Here is a 19,766-nt window from a genome sequence, read left to right as displayed (position 1 = left end):
AGAAAAAAAGTGTCAGGAAACATGGGAAATTAAAAAATCTGAAAAGTTGGGAACTGGAACATAAAACCCAGAAGTCATAAAAGAAATCATGGAATTCGGTTCACTCTCAAGTCATAGACTTCTTTTTCTGCCCTGTATTCTCTGTGTGTAATATCCTGTGATCTTGAGGCACTTAATTTCTCTCTATTTTTTCCCATATCGATACTTAAATATTGAGAGGATCAAATGAGATAATATGTAGAAATGCTTTGGAAAGTTGTAGTAGGTTAAAAAATAATAATAATGTGTTATTTATACACTTTGCTCCTGTCACTTCTTCCTTGCCTTCTTTTGGGGGGAAAGGACAAAGTGTGGGGGTGATAACTAATTTAGGAGGTAATTTTGGCTGTGTGAGGTGGTTCACGCCTGTAATCCCAACTTTAGGAGGCTGAAGCAGGAGGATCACTTGAGCTCAGGAGTTTGAGACCAGGCTAGGCAACATGGTGAAACCCCATCTCTACAAAAAATACAAAAATTAGCCAGATGTGGTGGTTAGGAACTACACCTGTAGTCCTAGCTACCGGGGAGGCTGAGGTGGGAGGATAGCTTGAGCCTGGGAAGTGGAGGTTGCAGTGAGCTGTGATTGTGCCACTGCACTCCAGTCTGGACAACATACCAAGACAAGACCCTGTCTCAAAAGGAAGTAATTTTGCTGTCGGTTCTTTGTATGTCTAATTATGCATAATTGTCTAATTGTCTAAAAACATAATACGTCTAATTATGTTTTTATAAAAAATTTGTTACAGCAATACATTTTTACCCTAGAGTAAGCATTTGTAAGGGGATTAGCTTAATTTCAGATAGAATAAACCAACTTTTAATCAGTATTTTTTTTTTATACTTACATGATCTCTAATCACACTGTTGTGTTGGAAATTTTGTTCTTAAGTGTTGCGGGTGAATTGTATATGTGACCATTTCCACTTCTTTAAATATAAATTTCAGTGTTCAAGAATACTTTGTTCGCAAATCCAATGCAAAGAAAGGCATGTTTGCCAGTACTCATCTTATATTGAAGGAACCTGGTGGCTCTAAATATGAAGCTGCAAAGAAGTGGAATTTACCTGCAGTTACTATAGCTTGGCTGTTGGAGACTGCTAGAACGGGAAAGAGAGCAGACGAAAGCCATTTTCTGATTGAAAATTCGTCTGAAGAAGGTTAATACTTTTATTCTGTTATTTTATATATATTTACAGCTGGATGGTTTCTGGGATATAAACGTGCCAATGCTTGTGTTTAGAAAAGGTCATTGATTTTCGCTTTTCACATTGGGTGCAGTGAGGGTCTCAGTGTTTGAAGTCTAAAGATGTAAGCCTGGCTCCTATTTATTGTTGATTCCTTCGATGGCTCACAGTAACATACCATGTAATTAATGTGCTCTCTCTCCTCTTATCTTTGGGCTTCTGCATGTTTCCTGTAGACCACCTCACAGTTGCCAGCTCTTCCTTCTTATCTTTCAGTTCTCAGCTAAGATACCACTTTCACTGGGAAGCCTTTCTTTTTTTTTTTTCTTTTTTTTTTTTTAATTATTATTATACTTTAAGTTCTAGGGTGCTTTTGCACAACATGCGGGTTTGTTACATATATACATGTGCCATGTTGGTTTGCTGCACCCATTAATTCGTCATTTACATTAGGTATTTCTCCTAATGCTATCTCTCCCCCACCCCCGTACCCCACAACAGGCCCCGGTGTGTGATGTTTCCCGCCCTGTGTCCAAGTGTTCTCATTGTTCAATTCCCACCTATGAGTGTGAACACGCGGTGTTTGATTTTCTGTCTTGTGATAGTTTGCTCAGAATGATGGTTTCCAGCTTCATCCATGTCCCTACAAAGGACATGAATTCGTCCTTTTATATGGCTGCATAGTATTCCATGGTGTATATGTGCCACATTTTCTTAATCCAAATCCAATCTATCATTGATGGACATTTGGGTTGGTTCCAAGTCTTTGCTATTGTGAATAGTGCCACAATAAACATACGTGTACATGTGTCTTTATAGTAGCATGATTTATAATCCTTTGGTTATATACCCAGTAATGGGATCACTGAGTCAAATGGTATTTCTAGTTCTAGATCCTTGAGGAATCGCCACACTGTCTTGGGAAGCCTTTCTTGACTCACTAAGTATGGCCTTTGTCTTGGTGTAATGTTTTGTTTCACCATGACACTCTGTATCATCCCTTTTATCTCTTACCTCGGTGTTATAATGGTGGTTTATTTTGTGTCTCCCTGCTAAATTATAAGTTCCAGAAAGGCAGTGAACATGCATGTCTTGTGAATTCTGTATTTCCCGTGTCTAACACTAGGCCTGGCATGGAGTAGCTATCTAATAAGTTTTTTTGTTAAATGTTGAAAACAGGTGGAAGGCAGAGGTGGAAGAATACAGTACCCTCTCTTGTAAGATAATAGCATTCCTGGGCAAACTTCAGGGGCATATCAGCAGCTTGGGAACACCTCTCAGAGTCATTACTTATTTTGCCAGACAGACTGGTAATTTTATGACTGAGGCTAAGTGATGTTTAGGTTGTATTAAAATTTGATTAAGGGCTTTCCAAAACTTTACTGTAGTTAACTCTGAGTAATTCAGATTTTCTTTGTAGCCTGTCATTGACTAGAAAGACATTCACTGATACAATTTTTGGCAAATAGGCTTATTGAGACATAGCAAGATGAAACAGGAAATCTATTTTTAGTTTTTCAGTTAATGTGCTTGTCTAACTCAACATATATTTAATGCATAATCTGGTTTGTTTCTTGGAAAGTAGATATATAATTTTGTCATTTAAAGTGTACTGAGAATTGACATGAAAACTAACAGTTAGATTGGGATGACAAGGTAGATGGATCACTTGAGCCCAAGAGTTATGCAAGAAAGAAAGGAAATAAAACAGATGTAAAACATTACTTCTTGTGTACTGGAAAAAAGTGGGCATTAGTGGCTCATATTTGTTTCTTTTCATTTTAAATCTCTAGAACGAAGTTTGGAAACAGAAATAACAAATGGAATCAATCTAAATTCAGATACTGCAGAGCATCCTGGCACACGCCTGCAAACTCACAGAAAAACCGTCATTACACCTTTAGATATGAATCGCTTTCAGAGTAAAGCTTTCCATGCTGTGGTCTCACAACATGCCAGACAGGTTTCAGCCTCCCCAGCAGTAGGACAACCACTTCAGAAGGAGCCCTCACTACACCTGGATACACCATCAAAATTCCTGTCCAAGGACAAACTCTTCAAGCCTTCCTTTGATGTGAAGGTAAGGTTTATAGGCAATGGTCCCAGAGTTAACAGTTTTACCGTTTATAAAGTTAAAGCACCAAATTCAGCATCACCTCTAAAGTGTAGTAGTAAATTTTCCAGAGACATTGGCAAGTAGATTTTTGTTATTGCGTTTGAATGTTTTGAGTCCCAAAATACATTTAGGGTTAAGGTAAGAGCTATAGATAAATACGGTGTGAAATTAGGACATCTGGGTTCAAGTACTAGATCAATCTTGAACTGTATGACTAGGCCGATCATTTAACATACCTGAGCTTCAGTTTGTTTCTTCATACAAAGAAGATAATATTTGCTCTGAAAATTCATAGATTATAAAGATCAAATGATGAAATCACTTTATAAACTATAAAATGTAAACACACTGCTACTTTATATGTTGGTTCTCAGAGTACAGCCACGATTTGCCTTCTGAAAATGTGTGTGTATCACCTTACTTGAATTGTTTCCTGTAAAGACATGAGTTAAGTCTGTGTTTTAGTTTGATCTCCTGAGCAGTATAGTATGGCTCCCTTTCTGAAAAATTTGTTTGCAAATCAGGGGCTAATAAAATCTTCCATATGATTTTCTTTTATTTTCCAAAGCTGATTTTCATCACTATTTCTTTAGTAGCTTTTGACGTCTTAAGTGGCTGTTCAAACCGTTGTCTATGATTTCTTTATCTACAAACCTTTGCAGAATTATTTTACTCATTTGTCTGTTGATATTTTTGCTTGTAGGGTATTTAGAAGCAATATTTTAATAATTTTTATTAGTGTGTTTTGGAGCAGACTTACTAAAAAGTTTACAGATTATTCATATTCAGAAAATAAATATTAACTGATATCCAGGACAATTTTCCCCAAGCTAATTTATGTCTTTATTTTTGGTGAGAATTCCAGTGACCCACATGAAAAAAAAAGTCTTTACTATTAAACTCAAAATTCTAAGTTTTCACATGAAATCTCTTCTGAGGTAACATTTTGTACTGTGATTAATACTCAGGTCCATATCCCTTAAGAAATAAAGGAAAATCAGTCTTGGGAACTGTGAGGTGTAGGATCAAGTCTCTTCTTTGTCCCCTACTGCCTTTTAAAAGCAAGTCAACCTCTTTCGGCTTCATTATTCTCATCTGTAAAATCCAGATGATCTCTGAAGTCTCATAACTCACAGACTCTCCGAAGAGCAAATGTAATAATATTAGTAGGCAAGAAAACAGTAGAAATATTTTCAGTCATTGAGACCATTCTTATGTAGATACTTTGCAATAAAAGTTTTGCAGTGGAAAGCTGATAGTTCTGAATAGCGTGAGTACAAAAAGCACATTTAAAGATTTTATTGTTTAGAGTCATAATATTGAGCAGTGTTTTTTCTCCTTTTTCTTTCTTTTTTGATGGCACATAAATAATGCTTCATCTTATAATCAGTGGTTCTTCAAACTGATATAATATGGTATATTGAATTATTTACTCAAAACATGAAAGGGCCTATGGAATAATCACAAAATTGACCATCTCTTAGGCCTCACCTTCCCTCCCCACCAAAAAATTCACCTCTTATTTAAAGTTAATTTTTAATTAATATACATCAGAGCAGTCCAATAAGTATACTGCTAATGAAATATCAGGGTTAATCATTGGGAAGCCACTATACACGTTCAGATAGAGACCATGGTCAGCACTGTAAACACTTCCTTGTGGCTCCATCACTGCTTCCTCCCTAAAGTATACTCCTGACTTCTAACCCTATTGTTTTGTTATGCTTGTTTTTGACTTTTAAATATATGGTATCAGAGTATGTATTTTTTTGAGTCTGCTTTTTAAAAATTGTTCTTTAACCCTTATTTAGATGTGTCTGTTTTGCTACATGCAAATATAGTTCATTTATTTATTCCTTTGTATGGATATACCGAATTTACATTTCCAGTGTACTGTTGATGGGCATTTAGTTGGTTACTGTTTTTTTGCCCTTACAAAATAATTTCACTGTGAGCATTCTTGTGCGTGTCTCTTGGAGTCTATGTGTGTGTATTACTATGTGGTATATACCTAGAAGTGAAATTGTTGGGTTCTATTTCAGCTTCAGTAGAGAACGACAAATTTTTTGCCAAAGTGATTATACGAATTTATGCTTCCACCAGTAGTGTGTTGAGTGTACCCAATGTTCCTCATCTTTGCTGATACTTGCTATTATAAGCTGTTTTATTTCATTTTGTACTTCAAAATAATTTCTAACTTACAAAAAGTTGCAAAATAAAAATGGTACAAGGGGCTGGTTATGGTGGCTCACATCTGTAATCCCAGCACTTTGGGAGGCTGAGGTGGGAGCATCACTTGAGACCAGGAGTTCTGGACGAGCCTGGGCAAAATAGCAAGACCCCCATCTCTAACGATTTTTTTTTTTTTTTTGAGACTGAGTCTGGCTCTGTCGCCCAGGCTGGAGTGCAGTGGCCGGATCTCAGCTCACTGCAAGCTCCACCTCCCGGGTTTACGCCATTCTCCTGCCTCAGCCTCCCGAGTAGCTGGGACTACAGGCGCCCGCCACCTCGCCTGGCTAGTTTTTTTTTGTATTTTTTAGTAGAGACGGGGTTTCACTGTGTTAGCCAGGATGGTCTCGATCTCCTGACCTAGTGATCCGCCCGTCTCAGCCTCCCAAAGTGCTGGGATTACAGGCTTGAGCCACCACGCCCGGCCAATTTTTTTTTTTAATTAGCTGGGCTTGGTGGAGTGCACCTGTAGTCCTAGGTACTCAGGAGGCTGAGGTGGCAAGATGGCTTGAGCCCAGGAGTTTGAGGCTGTAGTGAGCTATCCTACCACTGTACTCCAGCCTGAATGACAGAGCAAGACCCTGTCTCAAAAAGAAATAAGTACAAGGATGGCTGGACATAGTGGCTCATGCCTGTTATCCCAGCACATTATGAGGCTGATCAGGGGTAGATCACTTGAGGCAGGAGTTGGACACCAGCCTGGGCAACATGGTGAGACCCCACATCTACAAAAAGTTGGAAAAATTAGCTGGGCATGATGATGCATACCTCTTCCTACTTAAATGGTATTCTTTATTATTTGTCAGTTTTCAATTATGTTTTTGGCTCCCACTAATTGCCTGTATAGAAGATTTTATTCTGTTTCCCCCTTTTCTCTCTTCTGTTTTTCATTGCATATTTTTTTACTTTGTCAGGAGGAAAAATATATTTTTTCAACCCACAGACCCCACCCTTGTTTTGGTCTTAACTCTATAATCAAATATATGAAATAGTACTCTTCTTTTTGAAGCTTTCCTGTCAGCTTTGGTATGATGAAGTTCATTTTCTAGTAGGTTCCTCAGGAATCTGTGTGTACACTTGTGTACAGTATTCCTTGAGTTATGCATGTTCATAACTTTTACTATGGCCTTGTTTCTACTACAGATTGTTTGGATGTACTATTCTTAGTTTGCTGGTTTTTTTCTTGAGTTTCCTGAAAACGCTCTTCCACTACTGCCTTGCTTTGTGTGTGTTGTTTTTGAAAAAAATCTGATGCCAATCTAATTAAATTATCTTGTCTTTGTAAGTTATTTCATCTTTTTGCCTGGAGGTCATGTGGATTTTTCTTTTATCTTTTTTTTTTTTTTTTTTTTTTTTAAGACACAGTCTCGCTCTGTCACCCAGGCTGGAGTGCAGTGGCACGATCTCGGCTCGCTGCAACCTCTGCTTCCCGGGTTCAAGCGATTCTCCTGCCTCAGCCTCCCGAGTAGCTGGGATTACAGGCATGCGCCACCATGCCTGGTGAGTTTTTGTATTTTTAGTAGAGACGGGGTTTTGCCATGTTGGCCAGACTGACCTTGAACTCCTGATGTCAAGTGATCTGTCCACCTTGGCCTCCCAGAGTGCTGGGATCACAGGCATGAGCCACAACGCCTGGCCTTTCCTTTTATCTTTGAACTCAAATAGTTTTACGAGGATGTCTAGATGTCAAGAATTCTCAATCATTTGAAATCAGTTTTCTACAATACACGGTAGGTTTTAAAATTTGATTCTTTTCAAATTTTTGGTCTGAGAGATGAGAAAAATGGAGTTGCCAATCAACTGAGTTGAACAGAACAGGTTGGGATTGGAGCCTAAAGATGAAGAGTTCACATGTTAGACACATTAAGTTGGAGATGCCTGTTAGATATCCAAGTAGTTGTTAAATAGGCAGTTGCAAATAAAGCTGGAAGTTTGAGGAATGGTTTGGGCTGGAGATAAAAATTTGGGGTTCTGAGTTTGTAGGTAATATGTAAAGCCATGTGAGGACAGATGCCAAGAGAACAGGAGAAGGCGAAGAAAGGAAAGAGGGTTTTTTTGGTTTTGTTTTGTTTTGTTTAAGACAAGGTCTCGCTGTGTCATCCAGGCTGGAGTGTAGTGGCATGATCATAGCCCATTACAGCCTTGACCTCTGGACTCAAGCAATACTTCTACCTCTGCCTCCAAAGCAACTAGGACTTCAGGTGCATGTCACTATACCTGGCTAATTTTTAATTTTTTTGTAGATACGGGGATCTTACCACACTGCCCAGGCTGGCCTTAAATTCCTGGACTCAAGCAATCCTCCTGCCTTGGCCTCCCAAAGTGTTGGGATTATAGGTGTGAATCAACATGCCCAGCTGAAGAAAAGAGCTCTAAGGAACACCTTGAGGTGCTCACCTTTAGAGGAGGAACCAGCAAAGGAGACTGAGAAGGAGCTATAAGAGAGGAGGAAAGCCTAGAGATTATTTTAGAAGCCAAGTATTTCAAAGAGGGAGGAGGGGTTAACTATGTCCAGTACTGCTCAAAGATCAAGAAAGGTGAGAATAGAAAATTGGCCAGTGGATTTAGCATTATGGAGGTCAATGGTGTCATCATAACATTAAGGGTTTTGGTGGCATGATGGAGATGGAAGTTGGTGTGGGTTCATAAAGAAATGAGAAGAATGGGAGACATTGAATGTAAACAATGATTTTTGAAGGAGTCTTGCCATAAAGGGGAGCCAAGAAAATGGAGTTGTAGTTATGGGGCAAAGTAGGGTCAAAAGAATGTTGTTTTCTTTTTAAGGTAGAAGAAATAGCCAGGCTCAGTGGCGCTTGCCCATAATGCCAGCACTTTGGGAGCCCAAGACGGGAGGATCACTTGAGTCCCAAGAGTTCAAGACAAATCTGGGCAACATGGCAAGACCCTGTCTTTACAAAATACACAAAAATTAGCTGGGCATGGTGGTGCACGTCTGTAGTCCCAGCTAGTTGGGAGGCAGAGGCAGGAGGATTGCTTGAGCCCAGGAGATAGAGGATGCAGTGGGCAGTGATCATGCCGCTGCACTCCCGCCTGGGTGACAAACTGAGATCCTGTCTCAAAAAAAGAAGAAGAAGAAATAACTATATGCCAGTGTAACTGCCAGTAGAGAGCCAATTGATGATGCAGATGAGAGAAGGAAGACTTGCAGGAGGCTTGAGTCTGAGAGGCATTGGGATCTACTTAAGTAGAGGAAAGTACTAGTGGCACGTGTGCTGAAGGCAGATAGAGGTGGTCTGGGAGCTTCTGATTTTTGTATGAGGAATCCTCTAAAATGCTTTGAAGAAATTAAAAAAATTAAAGTTTAGCATATAGAAAGACTATGTTCTTGGCAAAATAGATTTAAGCATCGTCAAGATCTGTAAAGGCATATTAATCTGTTTGCACATTGCTATAAAGAACTACCCCAGACCGAGTAATTTGTTCTTATTTTTATTTTTTTTATACTGAGACGGGGTCTTGCTCTGTTGCCCAGGCTGAAGTGTGGTGGCGTGATCTCGGCTCACTGCAATCTCCGCCTGCTGGGTTCAAGCAATTCTCTTGCCTCAGCCTCCCGAGTAGCTGGAATTACAGGTACCCACCACCACACCCGGCTAATTTTTGTAATTTTAGTAGAGATGGGGTTTCACTGTGTTGGGCAGGCTGGTCTCAAACTCCCAACCTCAAGTGATCCACCCACCTCAGCCTCCCAAAGTGCTGGGATTACAGGTGTGAGCCACCACGTCCAACTTTATAAAGGAAATAGGTTTAATTGACTCACAGTTCCACAGACTATACAGGAAGCACCACTGGGGAGGCCTCAGGAAACTTACAGTCATGGTCGAAAGTGAAGGGGAAGTGAACACGTCTTTCATGGCTGGAGAAGGAGGAAAAGATAGCGGGGGGAGATGCCACACACTTTTAAACAACCAGGTATCAGCCAGGCACAGTGGCTTACACCTGTAATCCCAGCACTTTGGGAGGCCAAGGTGAGTGGATCACCTGAGGTCAGGAGTTCAAGACCAGCCTGGCCAACATGGCAAAACCGCATCTCTACTAAAAATATAAAAATGAGTTGGGTGTGTTGGCACATGCCTGTAGTCCCAGCTAATCGAGAGACTGAAGCAGGAGAATCACTTGAACCAGGAGGTGGAGGTTGCGTAGAACCAAGATCGCGCCACTGCACTGCAGCCTGGGCAACAGTGAGACTCCATCTCAAAACAAACCAGGTATCATGAGAACTCATTATCACAAGAACAGCAAGGGAGAAATCCACCCCCATAATCCAGTCACCTGCCACCAGGCTCCTCCTCCATCACTGGGGATTACAGTTCAACATGAGATTTGGGTGGGCACACAAATCCAAACCATATTGAAAGGTAATGTAGATCCTAGAAAAAAATGCAAGCAGAAACAGTATTTTAAAAATCTGAAAAGAATAATTGCAGGTAGGGAGTAACCCTACCATTTATTAAAACCTCCTGTAAAGTTGCAGTAATTAAAGCAGTGTGTTGTCACCTGAATAATCAAGTTAGTGTATAAGATTATACTCCACAAATAGGGGAATGTATTATGTAATAAAGGTAGCATTCAAATTAGACAACTAGGTAGCCATCTGAGAATACGTTTGTAATTAAAGCTCACACTTTACATCAGAATACTTTTTAGATGATCAACTTTTGGGGTTTTCCTTGAAACAGGATCTCCCTTTATCGCTTGGGCTGGAGTTCAGTGGCATCATCATGGCTCACTGCAGCTTCGACCTCCTGGGCTCAAGCAGTCCTCCCACCTCAGCCTCCTGAGTAACTCAGACTACAGGTACATGACACTGTGCCCAGCTAATTGTATTTTTTGGAGAGGTAGAGTCTCACACTCACCATGTTGCTCAGGCTGGTCTAGAACTCGTGGGCTCAAGCAGTTCTGCCTTGGCCTCCCAAAGTGTTGGAATTACAAGCGTGAACCACCATACCCAGCCTAGATGATAAGATATTTCAACATAAGAAATGAAGCCATAAAAATTCCCAAACATGTCATGAATTTGTTTTTAAAATAATCCTAGTGTGGGGAAGGCCTAACTATAACATACACTCCAAAAGAAATAGAAGATTTGTATGAATTTGACAGCATTAAAAATTCTGTGAGTGTGATGGCACACGCCTATAGTCCCAGCTGACGTGGGAGGATTGCTTGAGCCCCAGAGGCAGAGGTTGCAGTGAGCTAAGATCGAGGATGGAGCCACTGCACTCCATTCTGGGCAAGAGAGCAAGACCCTGTCTCAAAAAACAAAACAAATTCTCCAGCCAGGCACGGTGACTCACACCTGTCATCCCAGCCCTTTGGGAGGCCAAGAAGAGAAGATTGCTTGAACCTAGGAGTTTGAGACCAGCCTGGGAAAGACGGCAAGACCCTGTCTCTATGAAAAATTTTAAAATTACCTGAGCACAGGGTTGTGCATCTGGAGTCCCAGCTACCTGGGAGGCTGAGGTGAGAGGATCCCTTGAACCTAGGAGTTAGAAGCCGTAGTGATGTATAATCATGCCACTGCACTCCAGTTTAGGTGACAAAGCAGGACTCCATCTCTAAAAAACAAAAGGCTGCATGGCAAAAATTTGACAAATGATAAATTGAAAGTAAATACACGGATGTTATATCACAGTTGATACATGCACATATAAATTCATACAAATGAATATAAAAGTATATTCATACAAGCAATTAAAAAAAAAAAAAGACTAACAACCCAGTGGACAAATGGGAAAAGGATAGGAGCAGATAGTTGTCACAAAAAATTAGATATAAATATATATATAGCCAGGCGCGGTGGCTCACACCTGTAATCCCAGCACTTTGGGAGGCAAAGGCAGGCGGATCACAAGGTCAGGAGTTCGAGATCAGCCTGACCAACATGGTGAAACCCTGTCTCTACTAAAAATACGAAAAATTAGCCAGGCATGGTGGCGCATGCCTGTAGTCCCAGCTACTCGGGAGGCTGAGGCAGGAGAATTGCTTGAACCCAGGAGGCAGAGGTTGCAGTGAGCCGAGATCGCACCATTGTACTCCACCCTGGGCAACAGAGCAAGACTCCGTCTTAAAATACACACACACACACACACACACACACACACACACAAAGATATTTAACCTCATTCAGTATAAAGGAGTAGAAAATTAAAGCATACAGATAAAATTTTTTAGTCATCAGATTGTCGAAAAGGAAAAATCTGATTACTGTGTTATCAAGCACATTTGGAAAATACACACACTCATACTTTGCTCATGAAAATGTCAACATTGGTAGATACATGTTGGTCTTGTTTTTTTAGTTTTTTTTTTTTTTTTTTTTTAAAGAAATGGGGTCTCACCGTGTTTGCCAGACTGGTCTCAAACTCCTGGCCTTGAGCCATCTTCCTGCTTCAGCTTTTCTGGAGTAGCTGAGATTACTGCCAGGAGCTACTGCACTGGGCTGGTAGATACATTTTGCTTAAAAGGTTTCCTTTACTCTTGTATGTGCAAAATGGTTTGTGTACAAGGTTATTCATTGCATCATTATACTAGCAAAAGATTGTTAACCTAAAGCTTATCAGTTGTACACAGGGTAAATACATTCTGATACATATGTGGAATACTGTACACATGCAAAAGAGAATGAGCAAGCCATCCGGACAACAGTAGCTCCTTTCAGGAGGGAACTGTTGGTGGCTTTAGAACAGGAATGTATTTTGAACTTTTGAAGATTTTTTTTTTTTTTTTGTAATTCTCAGCTCGTTTTGACTTTCTAACCTTCTTTATAATTCATTTCTTGATTATATCCATCGTTGCTTGTTTGCTTCCTTCTGAGTTTATTTGTTTTGTTTTGTTTTTTTGTTTTTTTTCAAATTCTAAGATTCAGGTAAGAGGCAAGCACTGCTGAAAATGTAAGCTTGTTAGTCTCTTTGAACCAATTTGCTGGACAGTATGGAATTTTTGTTCTTCACAGTATATAGATTCGATCAGTTTATTCTTTTTATTGTTATTTGGAGGAAAACTAGAGGAGGTTAAACTGTAACCCATTAATTTTGAGGATTCTCCCCCTTCTCTCTCTTTGCCCCTCTCTCCTCCTCTTTATTTTTCCTGTCCTATTAACCCATCTTGCTTCTCTCTCTTTCTCTTCGTTTCTCCTTCTCGCTCTCTCCTTCATATGTATAGGATGCACTTGCAGCCTTGGAAACTCCAGGACGTCCCAGCCAACAGAAAAGGAAACTGAGTACACCGCTCTCAGAAGTTATTGTCAAAAACTTGCAACTTGCTTTGGCAAATAGCTCTCGAAATGCTGTTGCTCTTTCTGCCAGCCCTCAGCTGAAAGAGGCCCAGTCAGAGAGGGTAGGATTAGTTCTCTTATTAAAAGGAAGTTTTAGATAACATTTCAGACAATAATGACTGATCTGTTTCTTTTATTTTCCATGGACAGGAAGAAGCCCCAAAGCCACTTCACAGAGTAGTGGTATGTGTTAGTAAAAAACTCAGTAAGAAGCAGAGTGAACTAAATGGGATTGCAGCCTCTCTAGGAGCAGATTACAGGTAGTTGGCACATCTTTCTGTTTCATGGTAATATGACTGAAATTTATAAGGAAACCTAAAGCTATTGTGAGCATCTACAAGGAAATGTTTATTTTGTTGTTTCATGTGTCTTTATCTACAAAATCTCTCCAGTTGATTTTTAATTTACCACATCTGTTGAAAATAGCCTCTCACATTTCGGTTCACTCATATATATATATAAAAAAAATGTATATTTTTTAGGGTATGCACAACAAACATTGGACAACCTATTTGGTGCCACTATTCTAGAAACTTGGGATCCATGAATGATCAGTATAGCTTAAAAGAATCCCTGTGTTCAAGGAGTTTAGAGTCTATTAATAGTAATACATCTGGATCTGAGATTAAGTTTATTTTTACTAGTGATTTTTCAGATTAGAGCTCTCTGGGAGTAGTACTAAGTACTCTGGCAGCCCTCCTTTATTAAGATAGTCTTTTTTGAGCATGTTTTAATTATCTTTTTTTTTAAGACTTTGGAGACTTAAATTATCAGATTTTTCTTCAGTCAACCTGACAGCCTAACCTGAAGACAGATTTCTAGCACAAATGGCATCAGTATCCAGAATTGAGAATCTCTTCCCTATTTCAGCCAGTCCTGAGTTGACTGTACTCCCCCACTATCTGTAATGCTTACTTTGTTGATAACTTGTGTTCAGCCATTCATAGATAGCATAAGAATTTGTTTAACAAATGATGAACCATTTCAGGAATATGATTAGTTTCACCTTCCCTTTTGGTAACTCTTATTTCAGTTTGTTTTCTGTTTGATAAAGAAATTAGGACAGGAAAATATAGAAGTAAAATTAATCTGTAATAGATATAAGCATCTTAGTGTTTGGTACATCCATTTGAAATAGTGCAGCTCTTCTACAGTATATTTGTATTACCTATTATGAATTATTATGTAATGTTATCTATTATTATCTAATTACCTATTATGTTACCTATTGCCAGTTGCTGAGTATTATCTCATTTCATTCTCATAGTAGCCCCACAAGGGATGTGTGTATATTTTTTTCCCTCAAAATTGAATGTTTCCTTGTATATTCTGTTTTGATGTAGATATAAGACTTTCAAGGGAACATATAGGATGTATGTTTTTATACGATTTAAAATGCCAGTCCTCTCAGTATAAAAAATATAATTTATTACTGAAATTCCTTAACAGAATTGAACCAGTATATTGCATTAAAGTTTATATTAAATCTTTTCCTGAAATGGATTGGTAATTGGTAATTGATAAAAGGGAAGAGCCTTTTAATATGCAGAAGTTATGATATTTATGTATTCATAGAGTAAGCAGTTTTCAAGTGAAGTTGTTCCAAATGTTCCCTTTCTTGATCTAGGACCAGACTGTCCCAAAGAGATCATCCAATACTGTCTTCTGCCTTCAGACAGTTAAACATGTAGGCCAGATCTTTGCAACACATCAGATACAGCATCTTCATTTTATTACAAATATTTGTGTAACATTCCCTCTATTAAAATGAAATTTATAAATATAACCTACCTACTTTTATAATTTAAAAAAGCGGCAGGCAGTACAGCACTCTGTGATGCATAGGAGAAATAGAAGGTGCATAATATAGAAAAGATACATGTTCAGTTATGTAATGCCTAAGGCTGACTACACTAGAAAACGATGGAGTATTAATACGTTTGTATACCAATGTAAAGTCACCACAAATCCAGCAGTCCCAAGGCTGAGACCAATCTGGGGGCTCAGATATCATGAGTAGCAGTGGTCTTCCATGAGTTTATACAGTAGTCACCTTTTTGGAATATTAGCGTATATTAAAACTGCAAAACAAAAAAAGTGTTTATATTTCAAACAGGTTCTAGGCTCATCTAATTATAAACCACTTTTTTTACATACGTGAATTTGTCGGGACATTAGAATATCATGCAAGATATGAGATAATTATATGCATGACTGTTCCCCAGAATGTCCAGCATCCTGTACCTTACCCACTGCATGCTAGTAGCACCTTCCAACATACAAACACACATTGTAACAACCAAAATCACCCTCACAAATGTCCAGAATAACCCCTGAAGTAACACTTTTGCTGAAACCACTGATGTAGACCAAGGGTGGATGGGCTGGTTCATCTGTTTTTGTAAGTGAAGTTTTATTGGAATACAGCAATGCCTTTTCACTTACAAATTGCCTATGGCTGCTTTCACATACGAGACAAAAGTTGAGCAGTTGCAGAAGAGATTGTTTGGTCTGCAAAGTTTAAAATATTTACCATCTGGCCTTTTAAGAACAAGTTTGCCAAACCCTGGTGTAAACTATCTACAACCACTGACAGTCTGTTCTTGAATGGACTCTGAAGACTGAAACTCATGGTTTCCATATTGTCATAGTGGAGTTGAATAGTAAACCAAATTGATTCAGGCAGAGATACTCCTGTTTTTATGAATTATCTTGATAATCTACCACTACAGCAGAAAGGGAGACAGTTATTCGGAGGACTAACAAATTAAGTAAGGTGTATTTTTACTGTTATGTTTGAGGATACATGGTCAGTAGGAAATAGAGATTTTTATAATATAATTTAGGAGGCAATAGTACTTCTTACTTCTTATTCTTTTTTTTTTTTTTTTTTTTTTTGAGAGGGAGTTTCGCTCTTGTTGCCCAGGCTGGTGTGCAATGACACAATCTCGACTCACCACAACCTCTATCTCCCGGGTTCAAGTGATTCTCCTGCCTCAGCCTCCCGAGTAGCTGGTATTACAGGCGTGTACCACCACATCTGGTTAATGTTGTATTTTTAGAAGAGATGGGGTTTCTCCATGTTAGTCAGACTGGTCTCAAACTCCCAAACTCAGGTGATCTGCCCGCCTTGGCCTCCCAAAGTGCTGAGATTACAGGCATGAGCCACCGCGCCCAGCTTCTTAATTCATTTGGCTATTTAAAAAGTTCAGAGATATTCCTTACTTAGAAAATGGAAAACATTAAGTGTCCCTAAGGATAAAATTCTCTTTATTTTGGTGATTGTATTTAGAAATACAATTTTTACTTACCCTTTGGTTTTTACTTGATCTTTCCCAGGTCAAGAGAATATTAAATAGGGGCCAAGTGCGGTGGCTCGTGCCTGTAATCCCAGCAGTTTGGGAGGCCAAGGCGGGTGGATCACTTGAAGTTGGGAGTTCGAGACCAGCCTGCCCAACATGGTGAAACCTCGTCTCTACTAAAAATACAAAAATTACCAGGCGGGGTTGCACATGCCTGTAATCCCAGCTGCCTAGGAGGCTAAGACAGGAGAATTGCTTGAACCCACAAGATGGAGATTGCAGCAAGCCGAGATCGTGCCACTGCATTCCAGCCTGGGCGACAGAGCAAGACTCTGTCTCAAAAAAGAAAGAGAGAGAATATTGAATAGGAAGAATTGGGAGATCATACCATAATATAATAGTTAAGAGCATGACTTCTGAAGTCAAACTTATCTCTGTCATTTACTTATTGAATATCCTTCAACAGGGGACTGAACCATGTCCCTTAATTATTTTATCTGTAAGATAAATGTAATAATACCAGTGTTAGGATTGTTGTGAGGAGTGGATGAGATAATGATGTATAAAATATATATAGTCTGTTTTGGGGCATACAATGAATAGTGACTGCCAACAACTGGAGGGCAAGTTGGATGCTTTGCAGTTTATCAATTTGAAATACCTTTATGGTTACTGTAAAAGTGATACTCTTTATAAAAGAAAATTGAAACAATTCAGAAAAGCATAAAGAAGAAAGTAATATTTTAAAGAATATTCTTCTAAACCTCTGTCTGCGTTTATGTACCACAGATATATTCATAAAATTTGTCCAAAACGATAACGCCTATCTTCATTTTTTTAACTGTTTTTTTCTTGAGGTGGGGTCTTGCTGTGTTGCCCGGGCTGAAGTGTAGTGTCTGTTCACAGGTGTGATCATAGCGCACTACAGCCTCAAACTCCTGGCCTCAAGTGATCCTCCTGCCTCAGCCTCCTGAGTAGCTGGGACTATAGGCATGTATCACTTGGCTTGAGCCTGTCATTTTAATGGTCTTGTTCACTCTAGTCTGAAAGTTTTGGGAAGGTCAGGATATTCTGTTCATAGTAAATAAGGATCATCTTCAACTAATGTGGATGTTTCTCTTGGTTATTTGTTTTTTTGTATTGGTTATTTCAGGTGGAGTTTTGATGAAACAGTGACTCATTTCATCTATCAAGGGCGGCCAAATGACACTAATCGGGAGTATAAATCTGTAAAAGAAAGAGGAGTACACATTGTTTCAGAGCACTGGCTTTTAGATGTAAGCAGTGCTTTTTTCCCCTCTTTGTTAATTGAAAATATATACAAACATTATTTCAGAGCACTAACTCAGAGATTTCACTCTCAATGGAACTAGAAGCCAGTTTAATAATCTTGGTAAACTACACATTTCAGTTCTTTGGCATCAAACACTTAAGATCTTTAGTCCTTAAATACTCAACAAATCTTTAATGGATACTCTTTCTAATTCTCCAATTCCTTTTACTAATTAAAAATGTGATACGAATGGAAAGTTTATAATTATTTGGGGAAAATTTAACGTATCAATAGAGTTTAGATCTGTTTCGTTTTTTTTCTTGGTATTCTCTGGAGGGTAATTGATACCTTTGCAAAAGCACAGGAATGGTTTCAGATTTTATGCTTCAGTGGATATGACATTTAAAAAGTGAGGACAATTTTTCATTTGTATGATGCACATTTTTCAGTGTAAACTACTTTTCAAACTAATTTTGTGAACTTTTTGCCATCTGACAGTATAATGTATTATTGCTTGTCCTTATCCTACTTAACATCATCTATTCATTAAGATTTTGTCAGTCCTGTCTTAAAGCACACCATTGTATTGCAGTGTGCCCAAGAGTATAAACATCTTCCTGAATCTCTTTATCCACATACTTACAATCCCAAAATGAGCTTGGATATCAGTGCAGTGCAAGACGGCCGACTCTGTAATAGTCGACTACTCTCAGCTGTGTCTGCAACAAAGGATGACGAGGTAGGAGATATGGATGATACATTTACCCCCTTTTAAGCTAAAGGTATAATCATATATTGCTATGAAACCTTATACAGTGGCTTGGTTTGAGAATTTATAATTTTTCTTTTTCAATAGCCAGATCCTTTGATTTTAGAAGAAAATGATGTAGACAATATGGCCACCAATAATAAAGAATCAGCACCATCAAATGGAAATGGAAAGAATGACTCTAAAGGAGGTAAAATTTTATGTTTTAATTGAAAATTTTTTTTTGAGACAGGGTCTCAATATTTTGTGGAGATGGGTTCTTGTCGTCTTGCCCACACTGGTCTGAAACTCCTGGGCTCAAAGGATCCTCCTGCCTTGTGAGCCACTGTAACCAGCTGTAAAATATGTTTAAATTACTAAATTTCTTTTACAAATGTATGTCTTCCTTTCATACAGAATGCTTCCTTTATATCAGATAGAAAAATAAAATTATTTTCTATGTTGCTAAATACAAGCAAAGCATATATTAGAGGATTGATTTGCAGTCCCATGCTGATCATTAAGTGATAATTTGCAAAGTTTTATGTAGTTTAAGTGTAAAGCTTAGGAAACTTATGAAACTAGAGTTTTATGGAGTTAGTGTGATACAGCCCTAGTCCATTAAAGGTAGGTGAAGTTGGTGATTTTTTAAAAATCTGGTCTTTGGTCCAGTTATTTTGAGTGATTTTCAAAAAGTTTTCTTATATGTACAATATATTTTAACATATCCACATGGTTTTAAAGATATAAAAAGACATATGGAGAGTTTCTTCCACCCTTATTCTCCAGCCCCCCAGTGTTATTAGTTCCTTATGTATCCTTCTAAGCTATTTTATGCATATATAGCGATAAATATGTTTTTCCCCCATTTAAAAAAAAAAAAAAAACGCCACACATAAATGGTGGACTACTATACGTGCTATTTCATACCCTGATCTTTTTGTTACCTTGGGTAGTGTTTTTTTATCAGTAGATAACTAGGAGCTTCTTTAGTCTTTTTCTTTCTTTCTTTTCTTCCTTCCTTCCCTCGCTTTCCTTCTTGTCCCCCTTCCTCTCCTTTCCCTCTTCCCTTCCTTTCCCTTTCCTTCTTTCTTCCCTTTTCTTTCTTTTTGGGCAACTGTATTGTATTATATTCATCATGAATGGCCCCACTTTGTTTAGGCGTCCGTTCTTAATAGGTATTTGGGTTATTTCTACTTTCTTGCTTTTATAAATAGTACTGCACTGAATAACCTTATATATGGATGTCTTTTTAATAGATTAATATGTTCTATTTTCCTTATTCTAACCTACCAAAGCTTTCCCTATGACTTACCTATTTGGTTAGTTTCACTCTGTTCATTCCAAAAGTATTTAATACTTCAGAGTTTAGGCTTTAAAGAAACCAAAGGTAAATACAGTTGTCTTGTCCCTTGGTATCCGTGTGGTATTGGTTCCGAGGACTTACCTCAGGTACCAAAATCCACAGATGTTTAAGTCCCTTATGTATAAAATGACAGGATTTGAATTTAACCAATACACACCCTCCTGTATACTTTAAATCATCTCTAGATTACTTATAATACCTAATACACTGTAAAC

General features: G+C 38.5%; 1 protein-coding gene and 1 long non-coding RNA gene across 6 annotated transcripts in view; one reads left to right on the top strand and one right to left on the bottom strand.

Moving 5' to 3' along the window:
- Positions 1 to 19,766, top strand: part of TOPBP1 (DNA topoisomerase II binding protein 1) — a 64,440-nt gene that overhangs the window by 21,593 nt on the left and 23,081 nt on the right. For 3 of the 4 annotated variants that reach the window (NM_001266430.1, XM_015132069.3, XM_077991004.1), the window contains 7 exon segments: positions 985 to 1,196; positions 3,017 to 3,303; positions 12,751 to 12,924; positions 13,013 to 13,122; positions 17,318 to 17,441; positions 18,030 to 18,176; positions 18,294 to 18,396. In NM_001266430.1, coding sequence (NP_001253359.1) covers positions 985 to 1,196; positions 3,017 to 3,303; positions 12,751 to 12,924; positions 13,013 to 13,122; positions 17,318 to 17,441; positions 18,030 to 18,176; positions 18,294 to 18,396 — 1,157 coding nt within the window. 4 annotated transcript variants of the gene reach the window in all.
- On the bottom strand, positions 9,309 to 11,137 carry LOC144339015 (uncharacterized). 2 transcript variants are annotated; one of them, XR_013413562.1, is made up of 4 exons: positions 11,001 to 11,137; positions 10,443 to 10,539; positions 9,859 to 9,956; positions 9,309 to 9,442 (listed from the first exon to the last, which is right to left on the bottom strand). It is a non-coding gene; the product is annotated as an uncharacterized LOC144339015 (long non-coding RNA). The 2 variants fall into 2 exon arrangements; XR_013413561.1 differs by lacking the exon at positions 10,443 to 10,539.

This window comes from Macaca mulatta, chromosome 2, assembly GCF_049350105.2.
Source record: "Macaca mulatta isolate MMU2019108-1 chromosome 2, T2T-MMU8v2.0, whole genome shotgun sequence".
NCBI lineage: Eukaryota > Metazoa > Chordata > Mammalia > Primates > Cercopithecidae > Macaca > Macaca mulatta.
This window is presented reverse-complemented; position numbering and strand designations above follow the sequence as displayed.